This window comes from Patagioenas fasciata, chromosome 1 (genome assembly GCF_037038585.1).
Source record: "Patagioenas fasciata isolate bPatFas1 chromosome 1, bPatFas1.hap1, whole genome shotgun sequence".
NCBI lineage: Eukaryota > Metazoa > Chordata > Aves > Columbiformes > Columbidae > Patagioenas > Patagioenas fasciata.
The window spans coordinates 172,024,073-172,044,063 of NC_092520.1; the positions used below are offsets into that span (position 1 = coordinate 172,024,073).

A 19,991-nucleotide genomic window follows, 5' to 3' on the forward strand; every position below is an offset into this window, starting at 1 on the left:
TGACATAACCACAGAGCACAGGACAGGCTCAGACACCCAGGGCGATGGGCCAGTCTTGCTGAAGAGGACTGGAGGGTGCTGATGGAGAAGCCAACCAGGAGTCAGCAGTGGCACACTGCAACAATGAAGGCACATCAGATCCTGGGCTGCATCCACAGGGATGTTACTGGCAGAGACAGAGACACGATCATCCCACTCTGCTCAGTGCTTGTCAGGCCACACCTGGAGCGGTGTGTCCAGCTCTGGTCCCCACAGTTCACAAAAGACATGGACAGACTGGAGATGGTCCAAAGGAAGGCCATCAAAATGATCAAAGGGCTGGGGAACCTGCTCTGCGAGCAAAGACTTGAGGAGTTAGGTCTTCTCTCCCTAAAGAAGAAAAGTCTCAGAGAGGACCTCATCAGAGTCTTCCAGTACTTAAAGGGTGGCAGCAGATGGAGGCCTCTCTTCACAAGAAGACAAGTGGCAAAAGGTATAAGCAGCACCAGAAGTTTCAACTTGATACAAGGCATTTTTTTATAGTGCGAACAACCAACCACTGCAACAACCTCCCCAGGGATGCAGTAGAATCATTGGTGGAGGTTTTCAAGACACAGTTGGAGAGGGTGTGAGTTCATTTCATTTTGGCTCCTCTTCCCACAAAAGTTTGGGCTAGATGGTCTTCCAAGTTTCCCACCAGCTGTTTCATGGTTCTGCACTTCTATAAAGGTGTGTGGTATTTGACACAGACTTTTGTAGAACAAAAGCTGGTCAGTGACAGCGAATACCAATAGCACTGGTATTTTATTAACAGACTAGTTAGAATAAAAGCGTGCTTATAGCAGCAAACATAGAAAAAACAGTGACATAATCACGGTGGAATTTAAGAATGCATCTCCTTTTTTCATTTTGCAACATGTTCCACAGAGAAGGCCTACGCTGCACGCCCAGTTCTCACAAGGCGATTTTCACTCACCACCTTTCCTCCTCGGTGCGCTGGGTTCCCGGGCAGCAGCCGCTGCCCTCCCTCAGCGGGGCACCTATCACTTCACACACAGACACACAGACACACAGACACACACAGACACACAGACACAGACACACACACACACACACAGCGCAGAAAGGCCCTCCCGTTACCGACCCCGTGCTCGCGGTGCCCCGCCGGGAGGCCGCCACCCCGCAGGGCTGGGCTTGAGTTGGGTTGACCCGCGATCGCCCTGTCCCGCCGCCCGGAGCCACTGGTTGGCGGAAGCGGAGCGGTGACTCCGTGTCGCCCGCCCCTCCCGCCTCTGCAGTGGCCAATCGCCTCCGCAGCTCGGCAAGCGTCAGCGGCACCACGTGAGCGGCGGGCGTCTCGCGGCACAGGGGCGCGTGCGCAGCCGGTAGGCGGTTCTCCCGGCACTCCTGCGTCCCGTCAGGCAACGCGCGGGCGCTGCTCCTCCACTCTATGGTAACCATAGAGATCCACGGCGGTGGCGGATCAATACTGGGACGGCGGCGGCCGTGGCGCCGTGGGGAACATGGCGACGCTGGTGCTGGATAACGGCGCCTACAACGCCAAGATCGGCTACAGCCACGCGAACGTCAGGTGAGGGCTCGGGAGGGGGCGGGACGGGCGGGGATCCCCATATCGCTCTGCCGGCGCCCTCTCGGCGCACCTGCCCTCCCGCCGCTCCCCACCGACTCCCGGGCGCACGGGAGGCTGCCCCTCCTCTTACTCAGCCCCTCGCTGGGGAGCGGGATAATCGTGCGCTTGCGCTCACCGCGCGGCGGCCCCGCCTGGCCACGCCCCTTCGGCGGCTGCCGGGCCACGCCCCTGCAGCGCGCGCGGAGCCGCGCGGCGGGACCGTTACACCCGCCCCAGCCGCCCGGGAGAGGGAAAGAGACAGGGGGAATGGAGGTGGCTCAGGGCTGTGTGCAGGGTTTGATGTGTTTTGTTGCCTGGAAAGTGCCCTATCCACACTTGAGGCGTCACAACTGGAAGATTTCTCTCGTAACTAGCTCAAATGTGTTGATTAAACACAAAAAACAGCAGCAAAAAAATCGATAAAGATAATGAATGTGTCTCGTATCATGGTGAATGTGAAACTTCCCAATCTTTTCCAGCGTCATTCCCAACTGTCAGTTCAGATCAAAGACCGCACGCTTGAAAACCTTTACAGCAAATCAACTGGATGAAATTAAAGATCCCTCTGGTCTTTTTTATATTCTCCCTTTTCAGAAAGTAAGTAAGATATCCTGAGCCAAATGTAAATTGTTTTAAGAAAGAGTTTTCATACAATATGCCCCAACTGCAGAGTTTTATGTAGTATCATACAAGAATCAAATTCAGCAGTGTGAAGTTTAACAATCAAAGAATCACTTAAGTTGGAAAAGACCTTTGAGATCTTCAAGTCCAACTGCTAACCTACCACTGCCAAGTCCACCCCTGAACCATGTTCCTAAGAGCCACGTGTACACATCCTCTAAACATCTCCAGGGATGGTGACTTAACCACTTCTCTGGGCAGCCTGTTCCAATGCCCAACAACCCTTTTTGTGTAGAAATTTTCCCTAATATCCAATCTAAACTTCCCCTGGCACAGCTTGCACCCATTTCCTGTTGTCCACTTGTTACTCAGGAGAAAAGACCAACACCCTCCATGCTACAACCTCCTTTCAGGTAGTTGTAGAAAGCGATAAGGTCTCCCCTCAGCCTCCTTTTTCTCCAGGCTAAACAGCCCCAGTTCCCTCAGATGCTCCTCAAAGGACTTTTTCTCTAGACCCTTCATCAGCTTTGTTCCTCTTCTCTAGATGCACTCCAGCACCTCAGTGTCTTTCTTGTAGGTCTGTTGTTTTTCTTGTAGGCCCAAAACTGAACACAGTATTCAAGGTGCAGCCTCAATAGTGCCTAGTACAGGGGGACGATCACTTTCTTAGTCCTGCTGACCACACTATTCCTGATACAAGCCAGGATGCTGTTGGCCTTTCTGGCCACCTGGACACACTGCTGGCTCATGTTCAGCGAGCTGTTGATAACACTCTCAGGTCCTTACCTACCAGGCAGCTTTCCAGCCACTCTTCCCCAAGCCTGTAGCATCGCATGGGGTTGTTGTGACCTAAGTGCAGGACCTGGCACTTGACCTTGTTAAAGCCCATGCAGTTGGCCTCAGCCCAACAATCCAGGTGGTCCGGATCCATCTCCAGAGCTTTCCTACCCTCTGGCATATCAACACTCCCACCCAACTTGGTGGTGTCTCCACACTTACTGAGAGTGCACTCAATCCCTTCATCTAGATCATTAATGAAGAGATTAAAAAGAACTGGCCCCAATACTGAGCGCTAGGGACCACCACTCGTGACTGACCACCAACTGTATTTGACTCCACCACAACTCTTTGGGCCCAGCCCTCCAGCCAGTTCTTTACCCAGCAAAGAGTGTGCCTGTCTGAGCCATGAGCTGCCAGCTTCTCCACAAGAATGCTGTGGGGAAACTCAAGTCCAGGTAGACAACATCCACAGCCTTTCCCTCATCCACTAAGCAGGTCACCTTGTCATAGAAAGAGATCAGGGTAATCAAGTAGGAGCTGTCTTTCATAAACCCATGCTGACCAGGCGTGATCGCTTGGTTGTCTTGTATGTGCCACGTGATGGCACTCAGGATGATCTGCTCCAAAACCTTCCTTGGCATCAAGGTCAGACTGACAGGCTTCTGTCAAAGAGAATAATGTATATAGGAAACTCAATTTACATTGTTTTTGTAATATAGTAATTAACATATTGATGGGGAATATTTGTAACATTCTTTATGGTATGTTGTAGTTAGTGCTTAGCATAGAAGTGTGAATGTAGACATTTTTACTCTCAAATTTCTTTATATTACCAGTCTATCAATCACCTGACATTTTTTGATTTCTAGTATTTTTTTTTAATTATGAGTTTGTTTTCTAGATAGTGTAATTTTTTTCTAAATTCCTACAGGGTTACTTGGTGAACTGGGATGTCCAGAGACAGGTTTGGGATTATCTTTTTGGAAAAGAAATGTATCAAGTAAGAACCTTTTTTTAATTACAGATTTTCTGTAGGTTAAATACTGACCAATGGAATTAACAGAAGTACATCAGATATTAAATAGAACTGGTGAGGTTACTGTTCTCTTTGAAAGTACCTTCAATTAGAAATCACAGGGAATTGTTATTTTGCAACCTGAAGAAATTTTTTTATTTCGAGCTCTGGTGTAGGAATTTTAAAAACATTTGAAATTTTTAGTCTTACGTGTATTCATACTGAGTTCAGTTCACATATATGAAGAAATTAATATCAATGGAATGAAGAGTTAAAGTTAGTAAAAGTTAATAATAATTACAGGCAGATACAATGTGGTTTAGAGATCAAGAAACTCTTGATGTAGCAAAGAATGATGAGTCAGATCAGTAGCCCTAAAGACATACACATTGAGTAACCATCTTTGGCTAAATATTTTCTACCTATGATTAAGTTGAATGGATAAAATATTAATCTGTGATACTTAATTTTTCTTATTTATCACATGAGCTGGATTTAGCACAAGAAGTGCAGTAAGGCTTCGCTTTTATTTTTTCTTTAAAAAAAAAGTTGCATACTCCTATTTTTTTTGTTTATTGTAACACCTAGGAGGCAGAATGGTCCTGAGAATGAAAGTAATGTCTTCATACATAAAAATATACAGTGCTGGCTTTTGATACATAGCTTTCATTTTAGTTTTGGAACTAGATTCAGTTTAGTCATGGTTTTGAGGACAACTTGTTTTTACTTCTTTTTCCTGAGTAAAGACTACAGAGAGACAGAGCTGATAATACTTTCAGGGCCATGCCCAGATATAACTGAAGTAACCATCTGAAGTCCCCTCTAAAGTAGTTTGAGATATCAGTAAATACAGAAGTTCCAGGGTCTTTTGCTGGCCTCATTAGAGGTCACTGCGAGTTTTGTTATTGATTTCTCTTTTGTGCAAGACTTCGTCGTTGGTTATTAGATAAGTAATTTTGTGATGCAAGTGCTGAGCTGCTGAAGTGACTTTCTGTAATTGAGGGGATTAATGCAAAGTAACTTACATTAGTATTGTAGTGTTCCTTTATGGTTATCTCTTTAGAATGTTGGATTACAATTAGTAAGTATGGTAATAGGAGCAGAATATGTATGCAGGTATTTTCTTTTTTATGTTTTTACTCATTAATTTGCTGAAGTTGTATCACTGCTCTTGAAGTCTTTTAAAAAACCCTAAAACTTTCTAAGCCTAGCTTCTAGGAACAGATATGGCGAGGGGTAATCATATCGCAGAATCACAGAATGTTGGGGATTGGAAGGGTATCTTCAAATTTACATGATCTTCAACTGCTGCAAAATATGGTAATGGAGTACTAAGTTCTAAGTTTTGTGTAATGACCATCTTAATATATTTTTCATAGGTGGATTTTGTGGATACCAATATTATTATTACTGAACCTTATTTTAACTTCACTTCAATACAAGAATCCATGAATGAAATTCTGTTTGAAGAATATCAATTTCAAGCAGTTCTTAGAGTAAATGGTGAGTCTGTTACCTTCTAGTTTGTGTTTATATATTTTGAAGGTTAACCTTATAAATAAATAAATAGATAGATAGATAGATAGATAGATAAATAAATAAATAAGCATGCTAGACAAATAAGCTTGCATGTATACACATACATATGTATATATAAAGACAGTAAATCAATTACTTAGTTTTCTTCCTGGCTCTTGAGCAGTGTGCTCTTATATATATTCTCAACTGGATTAAACATTTATTTTTAATTATAAATTCCAGCTATGCTGTTATACTTCTTTCTTAAGAGTGACATGGTATATAATTAGAGGAGAGTCACGATGACAGAGATAACAAATGGATTTTGAAAAAGGATAGCATTCGATAAATTCTACCAAAAATTTGCATTAAGTCTTTGATAGCTTTCCATTTTTGGGGGGTACAGGGTGTTTTTTTGTTTTGTTTTGTATTAGCAAGTAAATTGCAGCATTACAATCATGAAATGTATCTTAGCGGGAATGTTTAAATAACATCAAAACCCTTCTGAAAGATAGGTGGATATAGGATCCTCCTTCAGATAGGTTTTATATATTGTAGTGTGATCAGTCAGGAGAGGAAACTGAACATAGACTGGAATTATTGAAAAAGAATAAATGGTCACATATATGATAATTTTATCTGCTGTCAAGATTAATTTATGTTTTGTCTGTAGTATTATGTATTGAGGTCTTGGAAGTCTGTCAAAGGCATTTAAAATATGAAACCAGTACAATTTCCTATCAATGTAAATTCTGTAAGTGTATATTCATATAAAAATGGAATGAAATTATCTGTATTCCAGCTGGAGCTCTTAGTGCTCACAGGTATTTCCGGGATAATCCATCTGAGCTGTGTTGTATCATTGTGGATAGTGGATACTCTTTTACACACATTGTACCTTATTGTAGAAGTAAAAAGAAGAAAGAGGCAATCATCAGGTAAACCACAGTATCCATTTTCTAGAAGAATTGTTTAGTATGCTTGAAGTTAATAATGACAGAATTCCTTGTCTTCTTTGCTGTAGGATTAATGTCGGAGGAAAACTCTTAACCAACCATCTGAAGGAGATAATCTCTTACAGGTAAAGCATGCCTATCATCTTCTTCAGACCTGGTATGAAACGAGCTAGAAGTTTATGGGGATATTCTTACTAGTTCTGTGAATTTTAAATTAAATGCTGTTAAAAGGAGAAGGGAGTTTTTGTCTTTTATAATCTGGTAGCTGCCGTCTTGAGTTTAACCTTAAAATGAATTAAGATGAGCTTAAGGTCTTTGAAGAATTAGGCTGTTAGTTTTTAAAGCGCCGGTGCTTTTGAAATTGCTGAGGTTACCTGTGTGGTCACAATTATACAAGTCCTTACGTACTTTTTTGAGCTGTCTTGTAGATCATCAGTAAGTTTGCTAACTGATTCTACCAATACCACAAATAAAATTTGATAGGATCAGCTTTTCATTAGGGTCCTTTAGCGTGGAACTTTATCTAGGTAAAGGTCTTTGCTAGTAGAGCTAATTGCAGCATTATGGCTATGCTTGTTCTGAAGACATTGTGCAAATACAGGTACATATTTGTATTTATTCAACTGTGAAATAAGAAATTATTAAACTCCAGTAGGCCAGAAATGCTTCTGTAAATTAAATACAGTTTTTAGATATTGAGACAGTAGCTTTCTGTGATTTGAAAACTATGGTTGCTCATCTCCAGTAGAAAACTGGACAGGTAATGCTGTGACTTAATTATTCTCAAATGTAGGTGGTTTTGTTTTTTGTTTTTCACAGGCAGCTACATGTTATGGATGAAACGCATGTAATTAATCAAGTGAAAGAAGATGTATGTTACGTTTCTCAAGACTTTTACAAGGACATGGACATTGCCAAGTGCGTATAGAATGGTACTAAATGTAAAAGTTGGTACTTCTGAATAATCTATTTGTACAAACAATAAAACTACATTCTTAATCAGAAGATTTTCCAGTTAAGTCAGAGGAATATTTTCAGTATACAACAGCTGGGATTTAGAATTTGTTCTTTATTCTGTCATTTTACTTTCTTCTCTTTCAGATTGAAAGGAGAGGAAAACACTGTAATGGTAGATTATGTTTTGCCAGACTTCAGCACAATCAAAAAAGGATTTTGTAAGGTAATGGTAGTATGGATTTTGAAGTACTTTTTGGACTATTTTCCTACACAAGCTCAGTAGAGAGGTTAAAAAGACTTATTTTTTTCTAATGCTTTATTGTAACTTCTCTCTATGCTATGCATTAGTTGGTAAAGTGTTCCTTAGGAAGTTGAGATGAAAATGAAATACTATTTTTCCAGCATTGTATTTTATGTTCTGTTATTTTAATACTTTTAGCTTTCTATGCCTGTGCTCTGTCATACAACCTATCCATATCATTATTGTCATTTGGTTTTTTTTTTAAAGTTAAGATGGAAAATGTTTTCTCTGCTTTGATATTTATAAGTCCCTCTAAATTTCATTTAAATACCATAATAGGGAGAAGTTTCGAAGTCGTGTTATAGAAGAGCCTGAAAAAGTCTTCATGCCAATGGAGGCAATTTAACAGTTTTATCTCATTTACTGAATTTGCCATAGTTTTGGAAGCAGTCCCAATATTTTAAGGCCACTCTCATGCATGCCTGTTTTATTTTGCTTTAGGCAAAACTGCAGTTGCTGAGAGTAAAGTCACCTCAGATTTAATACAAGAGTATGTATTATTCTTAAAAGATTTGTTGATGACAGTGTAGAATATACGGCCCACCTCTGCAGTACATGAAATAGATTAGCTGAATACTTTAGGGTGTAATTTCTTTTCTTAAACAGTGGCTACTATTCATGCCTTTAATTTAGCCAAGGGAAGAGATGGTGTTAAGTGGAAAATACAAGACTGGTGAACAAATACTTCGTCTAACAAATGAAAGATTTGCAGTTCCAGAAATACTCTTCCATCCCTCAGATATTGGTATTCAAGAGATGGGAATTCCTGAAGCCATTGTTCATTCCATTCAGAATTTACCTGAAGGTATAACCCAGAAGTCTTTTGAAAACTTGGGAGGTGGAGGGGTGGAGCTACTGTTGTTATGCTTTGTGTTGGGTTTTTTTGTTGTTTCTGGTTTTGTTTGTTTCCTGTGTGATTTGGTTTGTTTGTTTTTGTTGTGATTTTTTTTTTTTTTAAGCATCCACAGTGTCTGAAGAAGCTGGTACTCTCAATATACCAGTTAATTAAGTTGTTGGGAACTGATTGTCTACAAGACTCTCTGTTAGGCAAACACAGTTTTGTGGTAATTCATTGATTAGTTTCTACTCTTGTTTCTGTGAATCACTTTAGACTTAATGCTTCTTAAGATCTGTTTCTAACATGACCTGTCTTTGATGTCAGTGATTGAATATACTTGAAATGAGTTTTAGTTGTGTTTTAAAATACCTTTCTTCACTGGAAGAAGAAGAAAATCAAACTTCTGAGAAAAGTGAAACTGACCCAACTCAGTAATTTAAGCGTCAAAGCACAAAAGCTTTTGACTGTTGTGTTTGTCAGAAGTAATACTAAAGCTTCTATTTTATAGATGATGTAAATGTAATTAATGTTATTTCTACAAAGGAGACTTTCATAGGTTTTATGACACCACATAAATATGGCAGCATTGAGGCTATTATTTTCTACTCTTATAAAAATTCTATAATTTAAAATTCCTTTTGAAAGGGGAATTGTGTTGGTAGACATTACATTTAATAGGCAATGTAAGAAAACAGTTATCAAAGCCAAATCCTAAAAATCACAAAGAACAGAGCATGATTGATCACTTCCTTGTATTTCTCAATAAAATTATTTAACTGATGTGAGCATTAGAAGAACATAAAATTCTTCTATGCATATTTCTTCTGTTCCAATTCATAACGTAATTGGGGAAAAAAACTTCAGATATGTATTCAGTCTCTAACTACAGATTTACTTATATTACAGAAATGCAGCCTCATTTCTTCAAGAACATAGTTCTGACTGGGGGAAACACCCTTTTTCCAGGCTTCAGGGATCGAGTTTATTCTGAAGTTCGATGTCTTACTCCAACTGACTATGATGTTTCTGTTGTTCTTCCTGAAAAGTAAGTTCCAAACTGTACAGAACACACTTTATCCTTCTAGCAGAACAAACTAAGAAGCAGGATTTCTTTTGCAGACGAAAAAGATAGATTGAATAAAGGAGTTAATTTAAATATTTAGTGAACTGAAACTGTACAAGAATAATGTTTAAAATCTGTATTTTCAGACAAACCAAATAAACTAGAGACCACCTGTTTGCCCTGTACTTTGGGTAATAAAGTTAAACATATAAATTTAAGTTTTTTCAGGATCAGTCTTTTTATTGTAAACAGATAAGTAAGACAGTATTGTTCTTAAGTGGATATGTAAGCATGCAAGATTAGAGTTTAGTCTCTAACTTAGAAGAATTTTCAGCTTCTGAATGTGGCTGTGTCATTATTAATGTAGCCACTTCAGGGATTTGGAAGTGGTAACATCTTTGTACAGTTGAGACAAAAAAAGTGTATCTTGAAAGTACAAAAAAAATTTAACTTTTTAAAAAGTATTATTGAAGAATATTTTTAAATATTATTAAAGAATCATTATCTGTGCCAAGTAAATACGAAGGCATCTCCGCCTCCTGGCCACTCCACACCTGCCTCCAAAGGAACACTTGCTTTTCATAGAAAGCAATGTCAGCCCTGCTAAAATTTCAGACTTTGTCTTATAATCTGTCTAGAGCTATATAGTTTGATTTAGCAATCAAAACTATATTTTTTTTAAATAAATAGATACGGCTAAATAAAAGTCTTGGAAATCACCGCTGCATACTTCTATTTTAAATTGACTTACCAGATGAGTAACAATAACTTTGTTCTTTTTTTAGCCCTATTACTTACTCCTGGGAAGGTGGAAAGCTGATTTCTGAAAATGATGATTTTGAAGACATGGTAGTAACTAGAGAAGATTACGAAGAACATGGGCACAATATTTGTGAAGAGAAATTTGATATATAGGTAACAGAGAGATACATTGTTATTCAGTTGTTTTACTCAGAATGGGACTCTTTGAACTACAACCTGTTCTCTGTCAGTTAGGATTGTGTTTTAGCTTTCCTGTATTTAAGTGGGTTGGGAAAAAATAATTTTCAGAGTTTAAAAATAAAGTGTCACAAGCCTAATAGTATGAAATACTATGCTCCTTGTCATTTCATTATATTCTCATCTTTTACTGATAGCTTCATTGTATTCTTATTGCAGAAAACCTCAATGCATGAGGCAATAAAAATATTGAATGTTTATACTGGCGTGACACATACATAGAAGAAACCAAGTTGGTTTTTTTTTGTGAATGAATATTATTCTAACACATGCATGCAACTGAATGGACACTAAACACATCTCAAAAAGTCTCTTTGAGATTACCTATCCTGAAAAGGAATATGCAAGTTTTATTTTTGGTTATTTCAGTCAATAGCCATGAGAGGAATATACTTGAAATGTGACCACTGCTATTGAAAGGATACTTAAGCTTTGAGAAAAGATTAATTTGAACAATTGCTTTTTTAAAAGGGGGCTTTGGGCTAGTAGGTTATGGGGTTTTTGCTTGGTTTTTGTTTTAAAGGTGGCATCAGTAGCTCCATTCTTGTGCCACCTGTCTGTCTGGCACTGCATGCAGGTGGGGAAGGAGCAAGTTGCGACCAGCAGCCAGACCGGAGTCTCTGAGCACTGTGCTGGTAGTGGGTGTCCCGCCTGGCTGGCCTGGGGGCCAGGAGGCACTCAGGCAGCGTGGGTGGTGGACACACAGGTGCCAGCACTGATCTTGACCTGATGCAGCTCATGGTCACAGAATTGCCCTTTTAGTAGGGATGGTGATGTTTGGTGGTCTCAGATTTGCAGAGGTGTATCCTGTTCTCAGCTGAAGTTTCGTGTTCCCTCTCTATTCTGTCTAGTCTGTCGCTGTGTAAAACCAGTATGTGTACTGAATGCAGTACACTTACCTGGCTCGGAACAAAGAGCACTGACTACTGACTGTCTTTGGCAGCTGATGGCAGGGGTCAAGCGGAGGCTTCACTGGATTTCATGCCCCTCCAATGATCCTTGGCAAGGTCCAGAGAGAGGCAGTCTGAAGCACAACTAGATATTATTACCTTCTGAAAATTGTGATGATCTGTGACCCAAGGGTAATTGATGTAGTTGAACAGTCAGAACTGTGAACAGGGGAAACAAAGGTGTATCCTCATCTCTGTCCTTCCTTTTCTTTTCTACTTGATATAAGCATGTGGAGTTAGAGCCGTGTTCTTCTCATCAACATTCCAGATTCTCATGAGCTGCTCTGCTGCTACCCAGAGGTCTCAGTGTAAGAGCAATATAGAAGAGAAGCCAACACTCCAGAGATCTGGATGATGAGCTGCCCCAATTGTGTAGTTGTCTGAGATGACCTTTCTTCTTGGATATGATCTCTTTTATTTTGAACTGCCAGCTCATGGTGGCTTTCCTCTAGTCTAACCTACTGAAAGGAAGAGGTACCTTCCTCCTCCTATATTAATGCCAGAGAACACCATCTACAAATTCTTAGATACAGCTGTTATATTACTGTGTAAGATAATAGGACATGCATAAGTTTAGTACACTGCAATTTTGATAGCCTCATGCAGAGGCCGTTGTGTCCAACCTCTGGTTTTTTAAATAATTGCTTCACAAAATTATCAACAAGCTTTAGCTGGGACTTAAAATAAGGAAATATGTACGTTGTTTCCGTAAAAGCTCCAGCAAACCTTTTCCTTGGTAGGAGCAAACATGAATGCTCTATGAATAGATGTAAGCCTCCTTAATTTGAAGGTGGTATCACTTGTTCCCTGGTAAGACTACTGGAAAGGAGCTCTGGACTAAACTCTTCACTCTGGAAATTTTATACTTCAAATACAGGTTCATACTGACAATTAATTTGATAGAAGATACGAGATCACACAGGCTCCAAGAACACTATAGACAGGCAACCCCTTCCTCTGCTGTTCATCTCTGTGTTCTTTGGCTACACAATACGTGATACTCAGAACACTCAACCAGAAGCAATTCGGACAGATTCCAGAACCCCACCCAGATGGTAAAAGATTCTATGCCAAAACTACTTCTCGGGCATCTCCTTTATTAAATATAGTATTAAGCTACACTCCTGCTGGAGGCAGAAGCACTCAGTGCAGGCATGTTCACGGTACAGGTGCTACTTTCCAAGCAGCGCAGGGTTTATCTGGGTTGTGTAGGTGCCACGCCTCGTGCTAACGGCAGCTCGGGCCTTTCTCCTCTGTGAAGGAGCGATCTGCTCCATCTCCTTATTCTTTATGGCACTCTCCAGGGACTCGGCATAACACTTGGTCCGGCTAAGCCGTTCTTTCAATTCCTGCAGCTGTCAGACCAAAGCAAGAATCCCCAGTAGTCAGCTTAGGTTTGATAAAAAGGAGTGGACCCCCAACTAAGGCTCCGCTCCTCACTCTGGTTTGCAACAGAAAAGGCCTGGGCCCCTGCCAAGAGGCAAGAGACAGGCTTTCTCCTTACCTGAGCTTTAGAACTGTCCAGTTCCTTCTGCAGCTGCAGTTTCTGTTCCTGCAGCTCCCTGCTGTTGCGCTTCTCAGCTTCAAGCAAAGCTTCTGCCAGGGAGCACTTTCTGAGAGCGCTGGCAAGCTCCTGCTGCAGCCACCTGACCCGTTCCTAAAGAAATGGTGTTCCATGAGCAGGGAGAAGCCAGGAAGAAGATGACAACAGGACACATGGGATCACATCATTAGATTGATCTCCAGCACGGCCAGCAGCTGGAGGGAGGTGATTCTCCTCTTCTGCTCTGCACTGCTCTTGTGAGCCCCACCTGGACTACTGCCTCCAGCTCTTGGGTCCCCAGCAGAAGGAAGACACGGGCCTGTTTGAGTGGGTCCAGAGGAGGGCCACAGAAATTATCAGAGGGTTGGAACAAGGGTGGTGGGACACCGGAGCAGGCTGCCCAGAGAAGTTGTGGGTGCCCCATCCCTGGGATTGTTCAAAGTCAGGCTGGACAGCGTGTTGAGCAGGCTGATCTAAGTGGAAGATGACCCTGCCCACAGCAGGGAGTTGGACTAAATGATCTTTAGAGGACCTGTCCAACCCAAACCATTCTATGCTTCTATGACTCAGTGAATTCAAAGACGAGAGATTTTGGCCACCACCAGCAGGCATCTGCTGGCACCTTTCTCAGCTGAGCACATCCAAACGACCAGCAGCTCAGCATGATACTTTCTCTTCCCTGATACACAGAAAGGGCTTCCGTATTTTCCTCCTTGGAACAGAGGCTGAGCGTCTGTGCCACTAGCTTTTTTCTAACCGACTGTTTTCCCTCTTGATGCAGCACTTCTGCTTCACAAGGGAAAAAAAAATGAGGTCTGAAATAGACTTCAGGTCCCGATTCAAAAACTGCCTCTCAGCAGCACTCCAAAAGGAACCTCAGTAGCACAAACAGGTCTCCTTAAACTGACGGGCTTGATTTACAGATAGATTTACAGAGTCACCTGAGTGTCGCCTTGACCATCGGTTTGTGTTGAAGCCTCCTTCTTGAGCGGACGCTCTTCTCTCTCCAGTGCAAAATCCTGAGCGAGCAAGAACACAGACCGACAGACAGTGAGGAGAGGAATCCGCAGCAACGCTGCAGCATCGCACTGCCTTGCAGCAGCTGGGCTTAAGAAGCGCAACAATTCCGCTAGCTCAGGAAGACAAAGTACCTCATCCAAAGAAGAGAAGTCAAAATCATCTTCTTCTTCTTGTGCTGCTCCTGCTGCTGGCAACACACCTACAAAGAGGTAAGAAGCGCCACGCTGCTGTGAGTGCTTATTTCACTCTGCTTTTCCCCATCCGCTTCACTCCAGAGAAGCTTACAAAGGGAACCATTTAGTCCGTCAGGAAATTACCATTGTGGCGCTCCTCTGCAACAGGATGCGCACACGCTCCTTGTTGTTTCGCAGCTGGAAGCAGCACGGCATCCAGCAGTTCTGTTAGACCTTCAGAATCCGTCTGTGGAAATAGAAAGATACGTGTTAGAACCGGCACTTCCAAAGAAGGGCAGCGAAGCTGGTGGAGGGTCCAGAGAAGAAGTCCTCTGAGGAGCGGCTGAGGGAAACTGGGCTGTTAGTCAGAAGATAAGGAGACCGACGAGAGACCTTACCATTCCCTACAACTACCAGAATGGAAGTTGTGGCAAGGTGGGTGTCGGTATCTTTTGCCAAATATGCAGTAATAGGACAAGAAGAAAGAGTCTTATGTTGTTCCAGGAAAGGTTTAGATGGGATATCAGTAAAAATTTCTTCACTGAAAGAGTTATCAAGCACTGCAGCAGGCTGCCCAGGGAACTGGTTGAGTCACCTTTTAACCATACGCTTGGACTCGATGATTTAAGGATCTATGTTGACCTAAGTGATGCTAGGATTGTACCTCAGATTCAAAAGGGGACTCATCGTCGTCGTCTTGTGCTGCTCCTGCGGCTGGCAATACACCTACAAAGAGGTAAGAAGCGCCACGCTGCTGTGAGTGCTTATTTCACTCTGCTTTTCCCCATCCGCTTCACTCCAGAGAATCTTACAAAGGGAACCATTTAGTCCGTCAGGAAATTACCATTGTGGCGCTCCTCTGCAACAGGATGCGCACACGCTCCTTGTTGTTTTGCACCTGGAAGCAGCACGGCATCCAGCAGTGCCATGGGACCTTCGGAATCCGTCTGTGGAAATAGAAAGATACGTGTTAGAACCGGCACTTCCAAAGAAGGGCAGCGAAGCTGGTGGAGGGTCCAGAGAAGAAGTCCTCTGAGGAGCGGCTGAGGGAAACTGGGCTGTTAGTCAGAAGATAAGGAGACCGACGAGAGACCTTACCATTCCCTACAACTACCAGAATGGAGGTTGTGGCAAGGTGGGTGTCGGTATCTTTTGCCAAATACGCAGTAATAGGACAAGAAGAAAGAGTCTTATGTTGTTCCAGGAAAGGTTTAGATGGGATATCAGTAAAAATTTCTTCACTGAAAGAGTTATCAAGCACTGCAGCAGGCTGCCCAGGGAAGTGGTTGAGTCACCTTTCAACCATACGCTTGGACTCGATGATTTAAGGATCTGTGTTGACCTAAGTGATGCTAGGATTGTACCTCAGATTCAAAAGGGGACTCATCGTCGTCGTCTTGTGCTGCTCCTGCTGCTGGCAACACACCTACAAAGAGGTAAGACGCGCCACGCTGCTGTGAGTGCTTATTTCACTCTGCTTTTCCCCATCCGCTTCACTCCAGAGAAGCTTACAAAGGGAACCATTTAGTCCGTCAGGAAATTACCATTGTGGCGCTCCTCTGCAACAGGATGCCCACACGCTCCTTGTTGTTTTGCACCTGGAAGCAGCACGGCATCCAGCAGTTCCACTGGACCTTCGGAATCCGTCTGTGGAAATGAAAAGACGTGAGTCGGAAGTGGCACAGACTCCTTCTGGACCCGTCTCCACGCACAAAGCTCCCGCTTCAGCCAACATGCGGAATGTGGTATCAGGTGATGGAAAGATCAAAAATGTCAAACACAGCCAGCGTGTTAGGCATCTGTGTCAGTCTCTTTTGCCAAATATGCAGTAATAGTACAAGAAGAAAGAGCCTTACGTTGTTCCAGGAAAGGTTCAGATGGGATATGAGAAAAATGTTGTCACTGAAACGGTTATCAAGCACTGGAACAGTCTGGCCAGGGATGTGGCTGTGTCACCATTCCTGGTGGTATTTAGGGGATGTGTACATGTGGTCCTTAAGGACGTGGTTTAATTGTGGACTTGGCAGTGCCAGGCGTGCAGTTGGACTCGATGATCTTAAGGGTCTATTTCGACCTAAGTGATGCTGGGATTCCAAGCCTGAGTCAGAAGCAGCAGCAGAAGGAAAAGAGCCAAAAAGTAAGCACGCCCAGTCGGACCCCACCTTCAGAGAAGGTACCTCAAAATCGGACAGGGAATCAAAGTCTTCCTCTTGCTCTCCTCCAGCTTCTGGCAAGACACCTTCAAAGGAAATAAGAGACACAATGCAGCTGTGAGTGCTTCTTTTAGTGTGCCCTCTCCCATCCCCTGGGCCCTGCATTTAACAAAGGGCTCTCATTCTCCTTCAGGCCACAGCGATTTGTCCTCATCACCTCCTGCACGGTGGGGGATCCTACCTGCTCCAGTCTGCGCAGCTGCTCCCACGGGAGAGGCAGCAGTCGTCCCGGAGGAAGAGATCTCAGGTACTGCTGCACCTCCTGCGCCTCCTACAGAGCATTCTCCTGTCCTTTTACTTCTGCCGTATTCCTGCAGTGTCTTAGAAAAACTGCATACAAAAAGGAAGGGAATGAAATTGCTGATCGCACCCCCACACTTGCATACGCTCTCTACTGGAAGTGCAGAGGGTCAGTTTGGGCTCTGGAGAGAGACCACTTTCAGGGTTGCTTCATAAGCACAAGTACAAACAAAACAAAAAGCCCCCAAAGAAAGTACAAAATAGTAAAAACGTGCTCCAGGCCAAGGCTGCTATGCACAATGGTGCATTAGCACAAGACTGATACTGTGCCAGAAGCCTGCAGGGAAGGAACCAAGCTCTTGTTTTGCTAGCGCAATCCCCAAAAATGCTTTGTTCCTAAAGGGGTTTTTACTCCACAGTTTACCATCGCTAGGAGAAAGGGCTATTTCCTTCAGCCTAGCTGTTAAGGACATGTAGCTGACCATGCAGCTGCTCTTAACAAGGACGTAAAAAAAACTTACCCAGAAGTAAAGTGATCCAGATAACCCATATCTGTGAAGCCGTCCTGGTCTCGATGAGAAAGAACAGCACCGTGCTGAAGCAGAAGCCGTACTACATTCGTATTCCCGGCATAACCAGCAATCTGAAGAGGTGTCCTAAAGCGTCCAAGAAGTGATAGGAAATACATCAGCTTCTGCAGACATTGCCTTGCCATTACTTGAGCCCTTCTTTGCTCCTCAAACAATTCATTTCCCCTCCTACTGGCAGAGCGAAATTACAGCAAAACACGTGGACGCGTCAGAAAATGGAGGGTGGTGGGACCTCAGGAGGTCTCCAGGCCAAGCGTCTCTCTCCCCAAAGCAGGCTCAGGAGGTCTGTGTGTGTCTGTGCTTCTGTGTGCGCGCGTGCGCACGCTCACACGCATGTGTGTGTGTGTGTGTGCGCGTGTTGGCACCACAGCCAACGCTTTCTTGCAGTCCTCGGTGCAGAGATCATCCCCTGAGGTAAGAGAGCAGGCGAGCGCGGGTCTGCTTTCACAAGCGGCACAGAAGGAGCTCCTTCTGGGCAGCTCCTGGTTCTTTTTCAAAGCTCATTCCTATGGCTCCCATCCAGCCCATCTGAACAACGCTCAGCAGTCCCACGCACGTCTTTGACAAAACTTCACCTTTGCTGAATATCTCGAGCGTTCACGTCGGCTCCGTTTTGAAGGAGGAACTCGACCATCTCTTCACGGCGCTCGACGATCGCGAGGGCAAGCGGAGTGTATCCTAACTGAAAGGAGAAATCGTCTCCCTTAGAAGAACGCAGGAAAGTCAGGCGAGTTTGGGGAAGAGCAGCTTACCCAAAGCCCAAGCTTACGTCATTCCGAGCATCAATCTGGGCATTGTGCTCGAGCAAGAGCTCCACCATCGCTTTGCTGGGCATGAGGGCAGCCATGTGAAGGGCAGTGTTACCGCCGGCACCTTTGTGGTCGGTGTCGGCACCGTGCTCCAGCAGAGCAGTCACGCAGTCCTTGTGCTGGTGCTGTACTGCCTGGAAAAGGCCACAAGGGAGGAGCAACTTCCAACGTGTACGTTTCTCTCTGTCAGAACACCTGCATCTTTGCAACACGGGAAAGTACGAGCGTCTTCAAAGATTAGGCAACATATGCCCCTTCCCTGCTGACTGCAACATACCTGTTTCTACGCAGGCCTGCGTAAAGAATCACGCAAGCCAGGTATCGTTCAGTGCATAACTGACAAGCCCCACGTACAGCAGCGTAACATATTCCACGTACCAGCATCAGTGGTGTTTTCTTATACATGCCATGCGGGTTCAGCTTGCACTTCTTTCCCGCCAGGAAGCGAACGACATCTGCATGGCCGTTCGCACAAGCAAGATGCAGAGGTGTCCTAGAAATTAAATACGGGCAGTTAACACGGACAAGACATGGTTCCAGGCTGTGGTGCCTACCACTCAGGGGCACAACGCTCAACTGCCAAAAAAGCAGCCAACAGCAAGCTTTCTCGTGCCAGAGCCGGTGGCAGCAGTTGCCCGCCCAAAGCCTGGGGCTGGCTAGGCACCGTCCTCAGCACATCTGTTTGAGCCAGGAGTCATCTCCTCAGCTGTGACAATGAACCTGCACAAACGGACTCCTGTGCCCAGGCACTGCTCCCTGCCTCCAGCCAGGCCTGCCCGGCCAGCCAGCACAGCAAAGGGTACGGCGTCTTGGCAGCCTGGAGCCTCTGGAGGCGCAAGCCGCCTCTGCTTGCACGAAGGCCCGCGGAGCTCCACAGAAGGGTCACTACAGGGAGCAGGCTGGCAGAGCAGGGCAGAGTGGCGCATCCGCTGGCTCCTGTCCCAGCTGGGGCGGGCCTCCGGTAAGGGCAGCGCTGTGGAGCCGGCCTGTCCCTAGGGTGCTTGCGATGGTGCTGGGCTTCGCCGGCTCTTCCAGCCAGAGCACGCGGATCTTCCCTATGGGCACTGCCCGCCTCTTACTGCTTGTTGGCATCCCGCGAGTTGATGCGGAATCTCTTCCACCACCAGATTCCTTGCAGCCGCGCCAGGTCTCCGCGGGCGGCCGCGCTGTGCAGCCCACCCCGGCCCTTCTCCCGGAGCTCCGAGGTCGCGGCGGTGCTGGGCGCGGAAGCGCTGTCGGACGGCGGCCGCTCCCGCACCCTCCTGAGCAGTGCCATGAAGCTCTGCATGCTTCGCGGTGACGAGGGCACAGCCCACTCCGGGGTGAGCAGCTGCAGGAGGCGCCTGGCAGACTCTGCCGAGCCCCGGAGAGCAAGGGGACTGTGTGGGGAGAGGTCTAAAAGAGTCCAAAACCAAGTCCCTGGTGGACAAGGCTATGGAGAGGGTGAAAGCAGCCCAGAACCGAGCCCCGGGTGAGCAAGGGTAGAGGGCACGGAGAGGGCGAGAGCAGCCCAGAACCGAACCCCGGGCGAGCAAGGGTAGAGGGCGTTGAGAAGGCGAGAAGGGCCGAGAAGAGGCGAGTCCCGAGCTGGGTCGCAGCTCCCGACGCTCCGAGCCACACACGCACTGCCGATCCCGCTTTGGCGGCGACAGCACTGAGCGCCGGCGCCTGCAGGGGGCGGCGTAAGAGCGGCAGCTCGGGGCGTCACAGCGGGAGGGCTGGGGGCGTCACAGCGGGCGGGGTGACGCCGGCCCGGGGCGAGCGGGCTGCGGCTCGGGCGCTGGGGCTGGGGCTCC

At 45.0% G+C, this 19,991-nt stretch overlaps 2 protein-coding genes across 3 annotated transcripts; one reads left to right on the plus strand and one right to left on the minus strand.

Moving 5' to 3' along the window:
* The first annotated feature begins 1,333 nt into the window (after positions 1 to 1,333).
* ACTR6 (actin related protein 6) lies at positions 1,334 to 10,747 on the plus strand. Of its 2 annotated transcripts, XM_065842459.2 has the most exons (11): positions 1,335 to 1,570; positions 2,089 to 2,206; positions 3,942 to 4,010; positions 5,405 to 5,528; positions 6,346 to 6,481; positions 6,568 to 6,624; positions 7,319 to 7,417; positions 7,601 to 7,679; positions 8,391 to 8,562; positions 9,502 to 9,640; positions 10,444 to 10,747. In XM_065842459.2, the coding sequence occupies exons 1-11, from the start codon at positions 1,503 to 1,505 to the stop codon at positions 10,571 to 10,573; spliced, it is 1,191 nt and encodes a 396-aa protein (XP_065698531.1). In that variant the 5' UTR covers positions 1,335 to 1,502; the 3' UTR covers positions 10,574 to 10,747. The 2 variants fall into 2 exon arrangements, with proteins under 2 accessions (XP_071656542.1, XP_065698531.1); XM_071800441.1 differs by lacking the exon at positions 3,942 to 4,010 and having other exon boundaries at positions 1,334 to 1,570.
* A 1,948-nt stretch (positions 10,748 to 12,695) lies between these two features.
* Positions 12,696 to 19,345, minus strand: LOC136100085 (uncharacterized). Its single transcript, XM_071800444.1, has 13 exons — positions 18,916 to 19,345; positions 18,574 to 18,688; positions 18,156 to 18,329; positions 17,962 to 18,068; positions 17,318 to 17,452; positions 16,738 to 16,886; positions 16,506 to 16,582; positions 15,188 to 15,290; positions 15,008 to 15,069; positions 14,488 to 14,590; positions 14,092 to 14,369; positions 13,112 to 13,264; positions 12,696 to 12,962 (listed from the first exon to the last, which is right to left on the minus strand). Exons 1-13 carry the CDS (start codon positions 19,119 to 19,121, stop codon positions 12,780 to 12,782), a joined length of 1,845 nt encoding a protein of 614 aa, XP_071656545.1. The 5' UTR covers positions 19,122 to 19,345; the 3' UTR covers positions 12,696 to 12,779.
* Between the last annotated feature and the right edge of the window lie 646 nt (positions 19,346 to 19,991).